This window comes from Prionailurus bengalensis, chromosome C1, assembly GCF_016509475.1.
Source record: "Prionailurus bengalensis isolate Pbe53 chromosome C1, Fcat_Pben_1.1_paternal_pri, whole genome shotgun sequence".
Classification (NCBI taxonomy): domain Eukaryota; kingdom Metazoa; phylum Chordata; class Mammalia; order Carnivora; family Felidae; genus Prionailurus; species Prionailurus bengalensis.
In genome coordinates this window covers 100,939,305-100,960,202 of record NC_057345.1, presented here as the reverse complement: position 1 = coordinate 100,960,202, position 20,898 = coordinate 100,939,305, and the positions used below count along the sequence as shown (strand labels likewise).

At 39.0% G+C, this 20,898-nt stretch overlaps 1 protein-coding gene across 1 annotated transcript in view; it reads right to left on the bottom strand.

The window, feature by feature from the left end:
• Nucleotides 1–20,898, bottom strand: part of MAN1A2 (mannosidase alpha class 1A member 2) — a 179,183-nt gene that overhangs the window by 11,709 nt on the left and 146,576 nt on the right. Inside the window, exon 13 of the mRNA XM_043575954.1 lies at nucleotides 17,741–17,856. Coding sequence (XP_043431889.1) covers nucleotides 17,741–17,856 — 116 coding nt within the window. The remainder of the gene's footprint in view (nucleotides 1–17,740; nucleotides 17,857–20,898) is intronic.

Sequence of the window (20,898 nt, the reverse complement as noted above, 5' to 3'; positions counted from 1 at the left end):
GGATCCTTACAGTCATTTAAAATAAGTTACTTTTCTTCCTTTAGGGCTCTAATGTTCTCCTGCCATATTGGTTTTCCTTTAATTTCAGTATAGGTTATAAGGATTGGAGGAAGAGGTTGGAGTTAAAGTGTAGATGCTTTGCATTTTATCTTATGATTCCCTTTTTAGTGTGCCATTGCTTCTTTTTTTTTTTTTTTTTTTTTTATTGTGGTAAGAAAACACACAATATAAAATTTACCATTGTATGAGAGCCTGCCATTTGTGACAGCATGGATGGGCCTGGAGGGTATTATGTTAAGTGGAATCAGTCAGAGAATGATACATGCCCTCTGATTTCACTCATCGATGGAATCAAAAATAAATATAAATAAATAAAGGAATAAACAAGCAAAAAGCAGAAACAGACCCACACAGAGAACAAACTGATGGTTGCCAAAGGGGAGGTGGTGGAGGAATGGGTAAAATGGGGGAGGGGAGAGGGAAACCAGCTTCCAGTTATAAAATGAATAAATGGATAATGTGGATAAAAGGTACACAACAGGCAATGTGGGCAATGGTACTGTAACAGCATGGTATGGTGACAGATGGCAGCTACACTTGCAGTGAGCACAGCATACAGGGACCTGTTGAAGCAGCATGTTGCACACCTGACACGAATGGAACACTGTGTGTCCACTTTAAAAAAGAGACAAAGAAATTTACCATCTGAACCATTTTTAAGCTGAGCAGTGTTGCTATATTCACACTATTGTGAAACAGATTCTTGAACTCTTTCACCTTGCCAAACTGAAACTCTATACCTTTGAAAGCAACATTCCCCCTTCCCTTACCCCCAGCACCTGGTAACCACCTTCTCCTTTCTCTTCCTATCAATCAGCTTGGTCACTGGTACTTCATGTAAGTGGAATCCTAACAGTGTGTCTTTTTGTGACTGGCTCGTTTCGTTTAACATGATGTTCTCAATGTTCATCCATACAGTTGCTTCCCTGATTTTGATTTTAGAAGCCTATCTCCCATTACTTCTAATGAATATTCTTTAGTCAGTCTAGTTTTCTTCCTGTCTTTTTTATTTATTTATTTATTTATTTATTTATTTATTTATTATTTATTTATTTTTAATATTTATTCATTTTTTTGAGAGACAGAGAGAGAGCACAAGCAGGGGAGGGGCAGAGAGAGAAGGGGAGACACAGAATCCGAAGCAGGCTCCACGCTCTGAGCTGTCAGCACAGAGCCCGACGCGGGGCTTGAACTCATGAAACGCAAGATCGTGACCTGGGGTGAAGTCGGACGCCTAGCTGACTGAGCCACCCAGGAGCCCCTCTTACTGTCTTTTTAAAGAGAGGTAGCATTTCTTTTCTCAAGCTGGATCTCTTTTCATGAAATGACTTTCTGCTTTGCCTCACCTATTAACATATCAGGTATCATTTAGCATTATCTCAAACTTTCTTCATGACTGCTCTAGCCCAAGCCAAAGTTCCCTTCTTTGAATCTAAAAGACTTATATTCTATTTGGTACTTGACTATATACTCTGTACTTTTATTGAATTTGCCCGTTGCCAGAAGGAAGAGATTTCTTAATTAGCCTGCAAGTTCCTCATACGGTATTATGTTTCATATGCTTTAATTCCCAAATCGCACAATTCTGGAAAGAGAGCGGTTACTTAACAAATACTTTTGAATTGGACTTAGTTTGCAAATCAGCTGTCAGAGCAGAGAACAGCACAGAACAGGAGACCTCATATGCTACTTTCCTCATCCAGCTGGAAAAACAGTCCTTCTCTCATGGCAGGAGGTTAACTTTAGGATCCAGTTACAGACAAGATAAAAGATAACTGGAAGGGAACAGTGGCTCTGTTTTCCCAGACTTCCCTCTTGAATTATTTTTTCCTAGGCTAACAATCCTCACCCCAATCATCTCATTGATTCCTGCCTCTCTCTCAAATATACTACTTAGACACTTTTGCTTATGAACTTAAAAGTCATACTACCCTTGATGCTTTATTGACAAAACCATTATCAGAACTGTCTTTGAACCTACTTCAAAACCTTGTTCACTAGGGGATAAGCTTTAATAGTCTGATAGCTGGCTAACTGGGCTTTCATTTGCTTATACTGAGAATAACTTTACAGGTGCAGGCAGATAACAGGAGCTATAAAAAGCAAAACCAGAACTACCAGAGGACAGGATAGCAACATTTGTAACAATATCTGTCCTGTGCAACAATTCACTAGCTTTCCCCTCCTCCCCGCTCTAGTATTTTACTATAAAACCTTCACACCTCAGAAACTTTGAAAGAATTTTACAGTGAAACCCATACATACATACTTACCTCCTAGATGCTACTATTAGCATTCTGGTATATTTCCTGGTCACAAGTCTATTACTCTCCTCATGTATTACTAGTTTTATCATTCTAAAATATTCTCTCTAGAAAGAGCAGCTAATTAGCAAACCTAGCTAAAATATCAAGAAAAAACTTGATTAGTAAAATTATTTGCAAAGGGAGAACTGGAAGTCTCACTAGAAATTTTTAAAAGGCATTTCAAATTTTGAATAACAAACTTTAGGCAATGATATTTACTTGAGTTTTGACAGGAAGACCGGTGCCACAAATTTTGACTGCTATGGGTTCTTCTTTACCATCTCTAAGAAGCACCAAGATTAAAATATTTAAATATTTTATTTAATAATGGCAAACTATTTAGTAATAATTGTTTATTTGATAACAGCAATTAGATACCATTACTTTTAAGGGAAGAATTAAAAAATTCCTAGAAAGAAAAAAATTAAGAGCTAGATACATGTAATCAAATGGCAAACAAACATAATTCCTCTTCTTTCCCTGATTCCTTTCAAAAGCACATGACTAATGCCATCAAAAAGAAGACAGATCCATTGATTGATGAATGGATAAAGAAGGTGTGGTGTATATTATATATACACACAATGGAATATTACTTAGCCATAAAAAAGAATGAATTTTGCCATTTTCAATGACGTGGATGGATTTAGAGAGTATAATGCTAAGCAAAATAAGTCAGAGAAAGACAAATACCATATGATTTCACTCATACGTGGAATTTAAGAACCAAAACAGATGAATATAGGGGAAGGGGAGAAAAAAAGAGAGGGAAGCAAACTATAAGAGACTCTTTTTTTCGGGGCGGGGGGTACCTAGGTGGCTCAGTCAGTTGAGGATCTGACTTTGGCTCAGGTCATGATCTCATGGTTTATGAGTTTGAGCACCACGTCGGGCTCTGTACTGACAGCTCAGGGCCTGGAGCCTGCTTCGGATTCTGTGTCTCCTTCTCTCTCTGTCCTTCTCCCCCATTTGCACTCTCCTTCTCTCTCAAAAATAAATGAATAAAATATTTTTTTAAATTAAAAAAAGAGGTTCTTTTAATTTTTTTTTTTAATTTTAGAGAGAGAGACACAGAGTGTGAACAGGGGTAGAGGGGCACACACGCACACACACACACACGCACACACACACACACACACACACACAGAGAGAGAGAGAGAGAGAGAGAGAGAGAGAGAGAGAGAGAGAGTCAGTCTCAAGCAGGCTCCATGCAGGGCTCAATCCCATCACCCTGGGACCATGACCTGAGCCAAAATCAAGAGTGGGTCCTTCAACTGACTGAGCCACCCAGGCGCCCTGAGACTCTTAACTATAGAGAACAAACTGAAGGTTTCTGGAGACAAGATGGGCAGGGGATGGGCTAAGTGGGTGATGGGCATTATGGAGGGCACTTGTGATGAGCACTAAGTGTTGTATGTAGATGATGAATCAATAAATTCTGCTCCTGAAACCAATATTACACTATATGTTAACTAACTGGAATTTAAGTAAAAACTTAAAATACATACATACTAAAAAAATAATATGCCAGGGCATTATTTTGGTTGGGGCTGTTCTAAACAGCATAACCATGTATATATGCTAAGACTTCCTCAGGAAAAAAATTATATGGTACCATGTGTTTTTCTATAAATAAACTCAAGTTTTACAACCAAAAAAATAAATAGAGAGATAACAGATACACAAAACACAGTATATCCATACAACAGAATACTACTTACCAAAGAAAAAAGTGATACATGCAACAACACTGATTAATCTAAAAAACATTACGCTGAAAAAGTTAGCAGACCCAAATAAGTGCATACTACATGATCCCAATTATATGAAGTGCCAGACAGGCAACCTACAGTGATCAAAAGCAGCTAAGCATTGGAGGTGGGGTGAAAACCACCATCACTGCAAGACTAGGATGGAAATGTTCCAGAGTGACTGGGGTGGTCGTTACCCAGGCTTATATATTTGCCCAAGACAATGAACTACACATATAAAATACTTCAATACAGTGGATTTTTAAAGTTAAAATAAAGAAGGCTAAAGGAAAAGGACGAAAAAGGAAAATAACCTTATTATGTGTTACTGCCACATAAATACAATTTGGGTTGTAGCTCCCTCTGCTGCAGGGAAAAAAAAAGGCAAGGATGTTTCAAAGTACACAGTTTTGACACTGAAAAAAATGCTTCATGGTGAAAGTGATATTCACTCTGTGTATGTGTGTGTCCCTCCTGTCTAACATTTGGATTGCACCGTGACACTGTGGGACATCCTAAGAGGAATCAGAACACAGGGAGACCATGGTTTTGGTCCTCCAGTATACCATTTGAGGAGACTGGATCACATGAACAGGCACTTGGCAATGACTTGCCCACCCGACCTCAAGGTGTACTGGCTATACCTCGTCAGTGCAAGGAATTCCTTGATCCCTAACTTCTTCCATAATGGTTTACTGATTCACAGGTGTCAGGGGTTCTCAGAGTGTGATTCCCTAGACCAGGAGCATCAGCATCACCTGGAATCTTGTTACAAGTGCAGATTTTTAGGCCCCACTCAACACGACTAATCAGACTTTGGTGACAGAGCCCAGCAATCTTGTTTTACAAGCTTTCCAGGTGATTCTGAGCAAGCGCAAGCTTCAGAACCTCGGTCCCAGGTGCACCAAAACTTCCAGCACTAGTTGGCGTGCATGGTTTCCGCTCTCCTTCACGTGGGCATCTCAACCTCTGCCTCTACTGAAAGCAGGTCCACTGCCCTGACGCCCTCACTTTTCACATCTCATTTCAAAGGTCCTGGGCCTTTTCTTCCTGCTTCATCAACTCCTTCACGCATTCACTGTGAGCGATCTTCTAGCACTAACTGAATTCTGAATTTAAGCCTGGAGCCTCAACCAAGAAATAAAGTAGGTCTCTTCTCCTGTTCCCATTTTTGCAAGACCGTATAAAATTGTTCTTTTTCAGCTGTCTCTCTTGGAATCAAATAATTCAATCTTTTATTTAACAGATACTTAATTCTGAAACAAGTAGGTGTGGTCCCACCATAGATACAGAGATAGAATAACTAAAATATACAAAAATCACTGCCCTTATGCTTATATAGTATATGCTTATACTCTAAGTTGGGGAATGCCTTTGGAAATGACATAGTATGTTAGAAGTTGGGTGCTGTGGAGTAAAGGTGAAGTAAGGGGAAATGATACGGGAAAAGGGAGCAATCTGAAATTTTATATAGGATGATCAGGGAGTGCCTTAAAAATATAATTAGAGGGTGCCTGGGTGGCTCAGTCAGTTAAAACGTCTGACTACAGCTCAGGTCATGATCTCATGGTTCATGAGTTCGAGCCCCACATCAGGCTCCAGGCCGTGGAGCCTGCTTTGGATTCTGTGTCTCCCTCTCTCTCTCTGCTCCTCCCCTGCTCTCGCTCGCTCTCTCTCTCTCTCTCTCTCTCTCTCTCTCTCAAAATGGATAAAACATGAAAAAAATTTAAAAATATATATAATTAGAAATGATAAAATGACACAACTAAAAACTACCATTTAACACCTGAAACTGCAAAACTCCTAGAAGAAAACACAGAAAGAGCTCCTTGACTTGTGCCTCAGCAATGATTTTTTGGCTATGACACCAAAGTGCAGAAAACAAACGCAAAAATAAGTAAATGGAACTACACCAAACTAAAAGGTTTCTGCAGAGTAAAACCACACACATGCACACACACACACACACACACACACACAAAATGGAGGACAACCTATAGAATCAGAGAAAATATTTGTAAATTGCATATATGATAAAGGGTTAACATAGAAAATATATAAAGATCTCATATGACTCAATAACAAAAATGAAACAATTAAAAAGTGGGCCAAAGAACTAAATAGACATCTGTCCAGAAAAACCATACAAATGATGAACGGGCACATGCAAACACGCTCAACATCACCAATCATCAGGGAAATGCAAATCAAAACCATAATGATATCAACTCACATCTGTTAAAATGGCTGTCATCAAAAAAACAAGAGAGATGTTGCGTGCTATTGGTGGGAATGTAAACTGGTCCAGCTGTTATGGAAAACACTATGGAGATTCCTCAAAAAATTAAAAATAAAAATGCCTTATGATCCAGTAATCCCACTTTTGGGTATGCATCCACAGGAAATAGAAACAGTGTATCAAAGAAATATCCGCATTCCCTTGTTTATTGCACCGTTAAGCTTCACAATAGCCAAGATATGGAAATAACCTATGTGTCTACCAACTAATGAATGGATAAAGAAGACATGGTATGTATAAAACACACACACATACACACACACACACACACACAGAAATACTATTCAGCCCTAAGAGAGATGATTTCCTGCCATTTGCAACATGGATGGACCTTGAGGGAACTTTGCTAAGTGAGATAAGTCAGACAAGAAAAGACAAAGATTGTACAATATCCATAAGTGGAATCTTCAAAGGCCATACTTGTGTAGAAACTTCTAGTTGGAAGGTGAGTTCTGGGGATCTAATGTAGAGGATTAGATTACAGTCAACAATGCTGTATTATATACCTGAAAGTGGCTGAGAGAGATCTTAAACGTTCTCACAAAAGAGAAATGGTTAAGTACGTGACATGATGGAGGCATTAGCTAACACTACGGGTGGTAATCATATTACAATTAAGATAGATGTATTAAATAATCATTCTGTACACCTTACATTTACACAACACTGTATGTCAATTAGATCTCAATGAGGCTGGAAAAACAAACTACGACCTAAGAGCATCAGAGTACAGATGCAAATAGCCAACTTTGTTCTTACGTAACACATATTTATTGAGTGTCTCTTACACTGCGTACTGGGTGCTAGGGAGGTGACAGTAGTTAAAAGGAAAAGTTCCTGCAGTTACGAAGCTTACATTCTACTTACTGGTAGAGACAGATAAAAAAACAAATGCATGTATCAGGTGGGAATAGTGCTGAAAAAAATAAAGGAAAGACGAGAGAATAATGGAAAGTACAGATGATATATATACACAGGGCCTATTTTTACAGACAGGCACTCAAAAAACACAGCAGTTGGAAGTCAAGGGGAGTGTGAACACAATATGTGAGTTCCTTGGTGTCAAGACTGTTCTCTATACATTCACTGCTGTATCTCTGGCACATAAAACAGCAAAGGCACACATGAGGCATCAAGTATTTGTTGGATGAATTATTTCATACACTACAGTGTGTCATCTCTATATTCTGATCACCATTTACTTAGTAGATAAGGACACATCAAGAGTAAAGAGGTAGAATTAAGAACCCCAGGAAATAATAGTTTAAAAGGGTGAGCAAATTCTGAAACCTTTATCCCTATTAATTTCCTAAGGGCTTCCAACTGTTTTGACTTTCTATCTGTGTTCTTAACCTATAGAAAAAAAATCAAGTGACTTATTCTCTTAAGTTTATTTTGAAATCACTTAAAAATTCAAAATAATTTAAGACTGACTTCTAAAAAGCCTACTCATGGGGCGCCTGGGTGGCGCAGTCGGTTAAGCGTCCGACTTCAGCCAGGTCACGATCTCGCGGTCCGTGAGTTCGAGCCCCGCGTCGGGCTCTGGGCTGATGGCTCGGAGCCTGGAGCCTGTTTCCGATGCTGTGTCTCCCTCTCTCTCTGCCCCTCCCCCGTTCATGCGCTGTCTCTCTCTGTCCCAAAAATAAATAAACGTTGAAAAAAAAAAATTTTTAAAAGCCTACTCATTCAAAACTTACTTTACGTATCAAGTACTATCTAAATATTTTGTTACTTCTCAGAATATTCTCAATTCTCATGTTTCTAACCAGTTAATTTTCTAAAATACTTTTTTTTCCCTGAACTTTCAGAGCTTTCCATCTGTGAGAAGTTTTGTGAAGAGTTAGCTCTCTAGACTTAACTCTGTTTAACTAAAATGATCGTAACTCAAATGCACATGCCCCTTGACCCAGCCATTCTACTGTAAGGAATATAAATGACTATTTATATTCATACAGGGAGCAGAGTTATATATAAAAGGATACTCACTGAAACGTTTATAACAGCAAAAAACTAGAACGAACTTCTATGTCTAACAATAGAGTACTGATTAAGCAAATGACATACTCCTCAGTGGATTTATGTGTCCATATGGAAACCTTTTCTAGATAAAGAGTAAGATGAAAATTGCAAGTCTCAGAACAGCAGGTATACATGATTGCATCTGTGGGAAGGGGAGGGGGGAAAAGGCTATTAAAAGGATACACATTATAAATATATATTTTTACATGTTTGCTTATACCCTGAAAACCTCTAAAAGGATACCTCAAGAACTGTTGAATAATAGTTATCTTTGGGAAGTGAGACTGGATGTGGAATCCAGAGAAATTTTTCTTCTCTGTTTTTTTTCTGTTTAATTCATTTTGCCATATCCACATTTTATTTTTATGATTAAAAAAAAGCTATATTAAAAACAATCCATTTGGCCTTGATTTTTGAGGAACTGCACAATATAGAGGAAAAAGATGTTTACACAACTAATTTTAAATATGACAAGAGCTAAGCTGTTCATTCTGTATCATTCAACAAACATTTGTTGAGTGTATACTGTAACCCAAACGTGAAACTAAACTCTAGGGCATTAATATTTCCTGTAGACTATTAGGACAAGGAAGTATCTTTAGTATACTTAAGGATCGATTAATTCTGCCTTAGTGTTGGAGAGAACTCACAGACAGTGATATCTAAGCTACACCTTGAAAACCTAGTTAAGAGTTTGTTAGGGATAAAAAAAGGAATGAGGAATCGCATGCAGAAGGGACAGCAAGAGAAGGACACGTAAGTGAAAATGCATAGTAAGCAGGTATAGACCTGCTAAGTGGTTCAGCAGGAGACGTGACTGAAAAGGTACATGCAGCACTTAATCTCAATTATTCAATATAGGGGCAAAGAAGGTCGACAATGTGGAGGCAAGAGGCATCTTTTTCATCCCTCTTTCTCACCTGGTGGAGTATACCTGCAGGACAGTTCGAAAAGCAGGACTACTGGAGCAAAATTAATGTGAACTTCGTATTTCAATAGGTTCGTTCCCAATGATCTTTACCCCCCACATCAAACAACACTCTCACCCCTCCTGTATGACTAGATCCTTATATCCCTGCCCACACCAGAATATAAATTTTTAAAATCTGAAGTAATCTGATAGTAAAACATAATATTTGATTATTAATTTACGTCATTTCTCTATGAGTGGGTCAAACATTTAGTTTTCATGTGTTTACAGTATTGTCCAACTTTATTTTCAGTGAACTGCCTTTACTTATTTTAGCTTAGCCTTTGTTCCTTAATTTCAAATTTCAGTTATTCTACTATCAAATGAATTGCAAATATGTTTTCCCAGCATGCCACCTTTTACTTTAGTGTTCTTTTTTTTCCCCTTGCGGATGTTTTCCATTTTCAAGTGGCTGAAATGTTTTATCTTTTCCTTCTACAATTTCTGGGGTTTGTGCCATGCGTCCTCACCCCCAGAGTTGGGAACAAACATTTCCGACTTTTTTCATGATTTTATTTCATTTTTTATATTTAAAGCATGTTCTATGTAAGATCATTTTTTGGTATTTAGCAGGGATCCAGCGAACTAGCCATGACTCTTTCCTAATGAACAGTTTTCCTAGTATCCTCTAGTAACTAACTTTTCTTCAATGATCTGGATGGATTTTCTACAAAGATGAAATTCCCACACACAAGAGGGCTTATTTCTGAACTCTGTTTTGTTCCACTGCTCCATTTACTCTTGTACCACTACTAACCTCTTGGTTTTTATAGCTTTATTAACAGTTTTTAAATGATCCTCTATGTATAATATTGCATACTATATGATATAAAGTAGCTTATAATTTCTTTTATTGTCTGGAAGGGCTTGTCCCTGCAGTGACTGTGTACTTTGTCAAACACAGCTAAGCTAGAACTACATTTGTCAGAACCACTTTCTCTGTATGCTCGTGGGTTAGAGCTGGCTACAGAAGACAGACCCTGCACGTGAGCCGGAGGCCGAAGTATGGCGGCACCCACCAAGCGTCAGAGGAGTCTAGTGTTGCCATGTGCTGTTAACACGATGCACTTGCCGGTGACTGCCTGGCTCACCTTGCAGGGTGGGGAGGCTGCCAGACCTTCAACACCTGCCACTCCTGTTGGAGCTCCTCAGTCATTTTTCCAGTTCTTAAGCCACACATATATAGTCCCATGGCAAAGGGTGCCAGCTTCTTCTGCAAATTAGCTGCTTATCAAAGTCGGAGGCCACGAGACACAGATAAGGGATCATTTGTCCTTGTGAGTTCCAGTCTGCCCTTGTTCTCCTTTGCTTCGCATCTAGCTTCTTTCCCCAACTATTAGCACAACCATCCTGCAATGACTTTCCACCTGCTACCGTGTATTTTGTGCCAGATATAATTCTAAGTGCTTCACTATATTAATTTCCATAACAACCCTTTCAGGTGATACTATTATTAATTTTCTTTTTACATATGATAAACCTGAGGCAGAAAATTCAGTAACTTGTCCACATAGTTACTACGGGAAAGAGTTGGGATAAGACAGACAAATATGTACTGGTAGAGATGTTTGTATGATCTGATGAATTTGGTATATATAGAGAAGACATTAAATCTGTGAGTGTCACAAAGCTAGAAGAGCTAATACATTAAATGAAAAACGCAACAGTTCAAAAAATTTCAACAAATCAGAATATGTTAAATCTAACAAAGTAAAATTTAATAAGGATAAAGATAAAGTGAAATAAAATTAATTACATCAAATAGAAGAAAGTAATTATCTTAGTTCATGTTAAAAAAAAAAAACAAAAACAAACCAGACTGGGGCGCCTGGGTGGCTCAGTCAGTTAAGCATCCCAACTTCAGCTCAGGTCATTATCTTGGTTCATGGGTTTTGAGCTCCACGTAGGGCTCTGTGCTGACAGTAGGAGACTGCTTCAGATTTTCTGTCTCCCGCTCTCTCTGCCCCTCCCCTGCCTGCACTCTGTCTTTCTCAAAAATAAACATTAAAAAAAAAAAAAACGACCAATAGCAAAATTTCAAGCTATGCTGACAGGGTTACTAGAAAATAGAAAAGAGTATTATCTTGCATTGATGTGAGTATAATGACCAAAGTAGGGATTGGTAACCTGAACTGGTTTAACCACATCTTAAATGCAGTGTTCAGTCCAGAAAACCATGGACTCACGTTCACAGAAGGCAAGCAGACCAGTGCCATAGAAAGAAATAGTACACAAACCTGCAATCTTTAGCCTGGCAAATATGCAGCAGACTGTATACTTCCAAAGGGCAAAACATGTATCACTGAATGGAGCTCACAGTGAAGCAGATTTTAACTCAATGTAAGAAAGAGTTTTCTAATAAGAAAGGCTTTTGAACAGTGGCACCGGTTGGCCTTCTGAGGCAGTGAGCTGCCCATCAACCAAAAAGATTAACAGAAGACTTTATGACACAATACTCTGTATGTTGTAAAGATACTTTTAGCACTGGGAATGTGTGTAGGAGGAAGAAATGGATTGTGGTGGTTTCTGTTGGAATGAATGACCTCTAAATTTTCTTGCAGCTCAAAAAATTCCTTTTGATTCTAGGCACAAAAACAGCAATTAAATTTGAGGCAAGAAAATATGGTTGTAGTTGAATTTACTTAAAAGACTCTGGTTTTTTTCTGATTACAAAAGTAAAAACAATGTTTTGATGTGGAAATACATATGAAGACATTTATCTACATGCTTTATCTATACATGTGTGTATATATATATACATGTATATATTTATATGTGTATATGTGCAGGTAATAGCCTACTAATTATACCATGAGGAGTCTCTATTACTGGATCCATAATATCCACTGTGGATGTGCCATAATTTATTTAACCATCCAACTGTTACTAAACATATAATAACTCTTTATTTTTATAAATGCACTAAACACCCTTGTACATAAATTTTTTTCTATAGCTCTAAGACTCTTGACCTATTCTTACATAGTTTTCCAGAATTTTGCTATTATATTCGAAGTTTGAATTTTAAGAGATAGGAAGGGGGAAAAAGTACATAAGGAGGATTCACAGGAAGCCACACAAAACATAACTTCTGCCCCCAGAGATTTTCCCACCGAAGGCAGACACACTGTGGTGGCAAGCTTGGCCTTTACAGTGTTTCTCTTTCAATAACAAACTTTTAAGAGGACCATGGTTCCAATAACCTGTGATTTCTTGCAGCCTTTAATGCCTAATATATAGGAACGCAGAAAAAGATGGGAATGCGTCTTCAACAAGTACACTTATCAGACCTTCGAATCAAGATGCCAACAGCACTGTGCTGAGATCCGATGAAAGCCAAACAAGACCTAGGTTAACAGATGTAGATACTGAGGTACTGATATGTTTCTTGGAATTGTTGTAACTTAAGGGGCCCTGGATCACCTGCTACGTCGCTAAAAACCAATGAAAAAAACAGTCCTCAGAGCAAACAAACCCGTTATCAAAGACTCTTTCTTGCAAGTATGGCACAGTGGTATTGCCTCCTATTTCTGTATAACAGTCCAGACTCCAAACAAAACGCTTCAAGTTTAGCAATTCCTCCTGAGCTGAAAGCTAGTCAAGGCTGGCTTTTCCTTTCTTCCATAACCCCTCCCCTCACCTAAAGAGCAGACTGCCTTGTATTACTAATAATATGCCACCATTTTCAAGAGCCTAAATCTCCTCTTAAAATATGCAGATATAAATATTCTACAAATTCAATCTTGAGAAAATCCCTCCAGGGCCTTCTGTCCCATTCAATCTAGACTGATAAACCTCTTGATCTTTCCTTCATTTGTTCCCTAATTCCATGTCTTCTTTTTTGGTTTCTACTCAGTGTTGATGGCACATATCCTCCAAGACGTTAACTGAGAAAGTAGGTTTGTGAGACCCTGCATGACTAGAAACTTCGAATTCTAAGTTGGAATTTTCTCTCAGAATTTTGAATCAACTGCTCCACTGCTTCTAGCTTTCACTGTTGTTCTTGAGAAGTCTGAAGCTCCGCCTGATGTCAGATCATTTTTCTCAGACTTTTATTCCCCCTCTCTTTGGAAGCTGCTGGATCTTTCCTTTACCCGCAAGTGTTCTGAATATGGCCTTGTGCCTTGTTGCGGGTCTGTTTTCATCCACTGTGCTGGAATCTTGATGGCTGCTTTCAATCTGGAAACTAATGTCCTTCAGTTCTGGGATATTTTCTTGAATTACCTTGTTGTATTCATATTTTGTTTTTTAAACAAACTTTAAACACTTGAAGTATAACATACAGACATAAACATGCACATATCTTACATACTTATTTTGACAAATATTTCTAAGTCAATACTGCCCATTAACATTTAAAAGTGAAGCCCCAAATGCTGACTAGACACCGTAGGCATGTTGGCATTTCCTGGTGGTTGCACCACTCGGGGATGGGGGAGGAAATGGCCATTTTGCTGAGGGAGGCTCACATAGCAGTGCCTCTGGATTTTCTTCTTGCAGGCAAATCCATTTCCCCGGAAAGGAGCCCTCCAATCTCCCATCTACTACCTTCAGCTGGGCTTGCCATCCCAGCAGCCCACAGCCTCCGTGATTTGACCTCTTCAGACAAGACATCTCTGGTTTCATTCGTGGTAGAGATGAGATGAGGCAGGGGGGGACTGGGGTCTAGCTACTCGTTCTATAAACTTACTTAAAAATTCTACAGTTTTCAATCCTACCATGTCAAGTCCTGCGTTTTTCCAAAGTTCTAAAGCACTCACCAGTTTGCTTCCAGTTAACTTCTCCTAATGCAGGTACTTAGCTTTCTCTGTTTTCCATCTTCTAAAAATTTGCTGACATCTCGTCTCTGTTGATTTCTTTCTCATTCTTTTTGTCCTTGAACATTGCACCTGCTTAGCCCTCTATAGTCATTTTAATGGCTTTCATGAGAGACTGGAGGATAAATCAAGTGTTCGCTCTGCCAAGCTAACCTGGAACGCCTCCTTTGTTACATGTAGCCATCTTCAAACATCAGATATATGCTTTCTTTTCTCTTCATCCTCAAAAGCTTCCTGCACTTGTATTTTGAGCTCCAGATCTATATTTGCAAATGCCTCTTGGGAACATATGTCAAAAGTAACTCATTATCTTTTCTGAAAATCTACTTCTTCTTGCAACTTGGTGTCATAATCCTTACAGTTACCCACACTGAAAACTGAAATGTTATCTCCTACTCTTCCTTCTTTCTGGATCTCCCTATATCTAGTAAGATACTAGCACTTGTCAATTACACCCTCTAGAGCACCTGAATCTCATCCTTCATATGTCACTGTCTGCCTTACAGCTATTCCCCGAATACTAAGTCATCCTACTCTACCCATTTTGCCTTCAAGTCTGGTTTAAATGCCACCACTTCCATGAAGTCTTCCTTTCTGCTTTCTAGGTTAAGTAAACACTTCCTCCTCTGGAGGACTGCTCACTTTATTAACATTTCTCTTGTACACTTAACTATATTTAACATTTTTTGCAAACCTGCATGTGTTTTATTTCCTCTGTTAGAATGTTAGAGTTTTAAGGAAAGAGGCCTCGAAGGAATCTATCCCTGACCTTGCTCATTACATAGTTTTTATCATGCCATCAGTATGTATGCTATAGAAATAAACACATTGGCAACTACTGAGGCAAACAAAAGAAACAGAGGACACAGCATTTTACCTTCTGGAGAAAAATGTGTAGCTATAGCTGTAGGACAATAATATGTAAAAGGTAAAACAGCCCTCAACTAGGTCAAGAACACATGCTATTACATTTAACTCTGCTGCTCCCAAGCCAATCAGTTGCCATCTCTGATAGCCAAAACACACGGATTACTGCCCTTTAATGAATGGACAATAAATATGAACCGCTTGATAGAATATACAATCTTCAGTCAACAGCTACTCAGCTTCTGATAAAAGCCTGTTTAAATTAATTGGTATTTGAGAAAAATCTATGAAGTCATACTAATCTTCATTCCTCTATAGAGTTTCAAGCTCTATCTTAATAGTAAGAAAAATATAAACCTACAACTACATTAGTCTTCACAGAAATGTCTTGATTCAAATGCATTCTACATTATGCCATCAGTTTTCATAAAGAATAAGTCACATTAAGAGTTTTGCATCTTCTATAAAACGTCAGTGTTTGAAGATATCTGCCATTATGTACTAGGATGAGCCCTATAAAACTGCCAGTATTTCACTGTTGTTGACTTTTAAAAAGGGCATTTTTATGTGGTTCATCTAATAGTTCAGTACTTAATAACAAGCTATGAAATTAGGTCATCTTATAATTTAGCAGTAAGAAAAAATTGGTCTCATTTGTCAAAGTCATATGTTCTCCCAACTCACAAAGATGAAAATGACACTGAGCAAGATGCTTCCTTTTTGCTACCAGGAGGCTCAGTGCTGATGTAGTACTCAACTGTGATAATTCTGTAGCCTAGATTTTGTTATAATTATCTGATTCTTCTTGTCTCACCCTTTTCACTTTTATTGATTCAAAAACGTATATGTGTTTTTGTGAAAGTGAGTATTGTGGCAATTATATATATATATATATGCAAATTATATATATATAATTGGTTACCTAGAGTGCTGTGTTGAGAAGGATTCTTCCTGAACTTGGCAGTGGACAGTACCAAGGTCAGCTGGTAATATTCCATATATGTAACTGGAAGGGGAAAGGCAGCATGCCACACATTTGCAACTCCATCTCATGTCCTAATGGGGACACTGAAGAGGAATCTGAGAATTAATTATGAAAGCCAATCTGCAAGAAGTGAGATCTGAACTCAATTTAGAAATAAGAGAGGGGCATTAATTGATAGAAATGGTAAAGGCATTCCCATCAGAGCCAATAAAACATGAAACAGACAATAAAATGAAAGGGAGTATATACGTGTGTGTGTATGTGTATGGATACACAAATAGTCACTGTGCCATCCTTACAATTTCCTGGTCTAAAAAAAAAAAAAAAAATAAGAGATCTTAGATACTTTGGGTCAAAGTCCACCGTTTATGGCTATGAAAACTGAAAACAAAGAAACTTTATTCTGACACACTCTCCCAGCTTACAGCAAGTGTGTAACTAAAGCTGCTGTGGTTTTGCCTTCTCACCCAGTGCTCTACCTCACACGGTCCCAGTCTAACCATGCAGGGTGAGCCCAACAAGGAAGGACCAGAGGCCGGGGGGCTGACTACTGAGCAGATGTTCTAAACCATCAGCAGCAGTAAGGGTTTGGGTTAGGATCAGTCACAGATAGGGAAAGGAGGGGACAAAATAAAGAAACAATGTAACACGAATCGTAAAGAGTTAATGATATATTAGAGAAAAAAGAAATAAGTTTATAATGTACATGAAGAAAAGGTGGGAAAATACGAGTGCTAGGGACACTAAAGGAAAAACCAGAATAAGATGGCCATTTGAGATCAGAAACTTAGTCTGCGATAGGTACATTTCGATTGTAATGTCCCAACACATACGCCAGAAGTAGAGTAGAATGCAGACTCCAGGAGGGTAGGGATTTTTGTCCTTTTTGTCTGCTGATACATCCACAATTAGCCTGAACAATGCCTGGAAATAAACTTTTTTTTTTTTTTTTGAACAAATAAAGTTTGTTTCTGAGGCACTCAGGTACAAACACAGGAAATAGAAATATGAAATTTACGAGAGGGTATCAAAAGAGATTTACTTGGGAGATCCGCAGGGAAGTGGACACATGTAAGGTGCCAGTTTCTGGAGCTCTGCCTGGAGTTCTGAGTACAAGCCCAAACAACACTGGTCTTTCTTTTCCATTGTTCCTTTTATGTGTATCTTTACAGGAACCCTTACAGAGAGGAGGGATGACTGTGGTCATATACCCTCTAGTACCATCACAACTCCGTTATTATGCCTAATGGACTTCGTTAGTGCGAGCAGGGGGTTCAGGTGCAGTCCCAGGACCAGCAGGACCAGGGTCAGCGGGGAGTTTGCCAGAAACGCAAATTCTCAGGTCCTGCGCTAGGTCCACCACAGGAGAAACTGTGCAGTTGCGGCCTCGTTACCGATGCTTTCAGGAGTCTTCCAGGTGATTCTAACGCATCCCACAGAGCCGAGAACAAAGCAAAGGTACTCAACTCTTAGTGGACAAAATACCTACCTCATAGTTTAAGTCATTCTTCTGGAGATGCAGCTAACAATTTAAGACCAGATTACAGAAAAAGATATTTGTAATAGAATCTGGTGTCACAGGCCACCAGTCGTAACTCCTCAAGCAGAGACCACGCAGCGACACCTGCCTACAGTAAAAACAGAGTATTTAAAGGCATCCACTTACTTCAACGTCTCAGCGAGAAAGAAACTCTGCTGCACATCGTCGTGGGTAGGAGTAGACGAGTACACGTCCTTCACCCCGGAAAACCCGCCGCTCACTCGGCAATACTTCTCAATAGCCTGTGAGAGAGACCAGACAGAAGAATCAATTCCACACAATTTCACGTCTTGGGGACAAATTAAGGAACCCCAGTCAAAAGTTCACAAAGATCTATCTGAGGATTTGACAGGTTAAGAATAAAACTTATTACTGAATGGGAATATTCTCACACTGGAAAAATTAACGGAGGGATCTGTTTCCTGTGGAACTTTTCCCCCTCCAAAACTCTTCAATCTTTTAAAAGCATCTTCTATTTTCCTAACTGAGGAAAGTCAAGTTTGGGCTATTCACACTGAATTAGAGACCTGTCTGGCATAATAAAACCTCATTAATTCTAACAAATCAAGGGCGGTCAGTCTTAATTAAAATTTTCAAAGGGAATTTTTTCACTTCTAAGGATAAACCACCCAAAACAAGCTTAAAGAAAAGTATTACCTAAGAGCTCTGCTCTCCATAGTAATAAGCAAGGAGGTAATATTTACTGCAAACATACTACATGACAGATGCTACATTACAATCCTAGCAGTTAGACATTACAGGTGGTACCAACTGGCAGGAAGCAGCCATCCACATACCCACTACAACAAGAATTACCATGTTAAGAGCCAACCATTAGGATGTATTTGCTCCAAGTCAAGGCTCTTCTAAGAGCTTCACATGTATCATTGAAATCTCCCAACAACCCATGAGGTTGTCTTAGGAGGCTCCACTTTTCCCACAGGAAAACTAAGGCAAAGGGTGAGTTGCTCTACATTATTGCTAACTACTGCGCTCTGCTGTCCAACTCGGAGCTAAAACTCTTAATTTATAGCTCTTCTTCCAGCTTTTGAACGTGCCTAAATAAAATATACTCAATCCAATGGAATCCATTCAAAACCCTGTTTTTTTAAAGTTTGAGAGAGAGAGAGAGAACTCATTCAAAACCCTGTTTTCTTAAAAAGTTTATTTTGAGACAGCGAGCAAGAGAGCACACACAAGGGGGGGGGGTGCAGAGAGAGAGGGAGAGAGAGAATCCAAGCAGGCTCTGTGCTGTCACAAGGCTCGATCTTAGGAACCGTGAGATCATGACCTGAGATGAAATCAAGAGTCAGACGCTTAACTGACTGAGCCACCCAGGTGCCCCTCCAAACCCTATCTTTAATTCAGAGCAACCAAATATCCTGCTTATGCAGGTGTATATCATACTCTAAAATTAAGCCATTCATGAGAAGTTGAATTACACATGGTTCTTTTCTTTTTCTACCTAACCCTGAGATACTGTCTAATGAAGGCATAGTTATTTAATCATTACTGCCATGGCTTTTTGTTCCTAGTCTTGCTAATTTTCTTATTCTTCTGGTCTCTCTCCTTTCTAATGAAAAGCTAATTAACACTGAAAGTTTTTATTTAATCAAGCTGTTCGTTTTTATATAATTCCATTTTAATTACAGCTGGGTTTTAAAAGTCTTCTTACCAAACAGTTTGGGGCTTTTTTCTATCTAAATATTTTAAATGTATTTTGAATTCAAGAGTTTTTAAATGCCACATTCTGCGCAATGATCATGTGTCTTTACCACCAGAAAGCTATCAGAGCAGTTTAAGGATACTGAGAAAGTAGCAGGGAGGCATGACTAATCTTTAAGCCATTTAGAGTCATTTCTTGGAGGCAAGTTTTCATGCAAATATATTCAAGTTTGGAAGTTTGAAGACGTGACTGGAATAGCTAAGGCTACAGAAGACATACGAGATACCATTCTTCAGTCTCAGCCTGTCTTCCCTTTACCTTCTTCATACCCAACAGGGAGGCCAGTGATAGGGAAGAAAGCAACTTCTATTTAAGAGGTGACTCGTCCTCTTTTGTCTTTGCCCCCCTTTTCTGCATCATGGCATACTTCTGAACCTTGAATTTAAAGTATAATTATTTCAGTTCTTGTTCTCTATATTTGGAATTTGTGTGTCTATCTAGACTGTAAAAACAACATTCTAACTCCTGTCATTCGACAGACTTAGGTTAAAGCCTGAGCTCGTGAAACCTCTTTTTAATAGACAGAGTAGGGCCATACTTTAAGAAGGTGCACAGGAAAACAGAACCTTAAGAAAAGGATAGATTATCCTACAGTGTTTCTCACTGAGTGGACAGGTTTCTGCCACCACCCCCCACTCTGCTGCCCCACGTGATTCAGATAAATCTTTCTTATTCCTCTGAATAAGAATCATTAAATATTAGGAGACATTCAAGTCAGACATCGCAGGGTTGCTTTACCTATTTCTCGCATATACAATATTGCTTAATGTACATGAGCATTAGTAAGCCACTGCTATTCACACAAGTGTGTGTGTCCTATTCTCGAACCACTGTGACAACAGTTGGTTATCTTCCCAACTGTGGCAGGACTCTGTAAAGAGAATTCACCAGCAGTTATGATCCTGTCTGGAATTCTGGAAGTAAGAGGCCAGTGAAAAGCAGCATCAACAAATGCAGCATCCCTTCCCGTTCAATGTAACCACCTGTCTCCGCTAATGTTCTTTTTGTTAAACTCCACAAAGACTATCCAGGTCTGAATGACAAATGACACAGAAGTGGCCTCACTGTAGTGCAAGTCTTTATCACACTGCTCCTAGATCACTGGTAGCGGTCTCCCAAATCCAGCAATTTGCAGCTTATAATCAGAGCCTTTGTTCGGTCACTCCCCACTAAATAGCCTTTAGTGGCTCCTTTCTCTTTAAAAAACGTTTAGTAATCCTAGAATGGACTCTTCCAGTTAGTTGGTCTTGGTGGGCAGGACATGATGAGGAAAAAGATCTGACAGGCTGTTTAGACAGGCAAAGGACTTTCTATCTCCACCTCCTGTATGAGAAACACTTATGTAGTAACTGGGAGAGGTGTCTGGTTGTGAGTGCGCGCGCGCGCGTGTGTGTGTGTGTGTGTGTGTGTGTGTGTGTGTTATTCCTGAACCACTGGGTAAAGGACACATCCCTTGATCTGGCATGTAAGACCATCTACATAACGGCTCCAAACTTCACTCCCTCTGGTGGCCACTGTGAAACCTTCTTTTTACATAAACTGGTCTATGTTCTGCCGG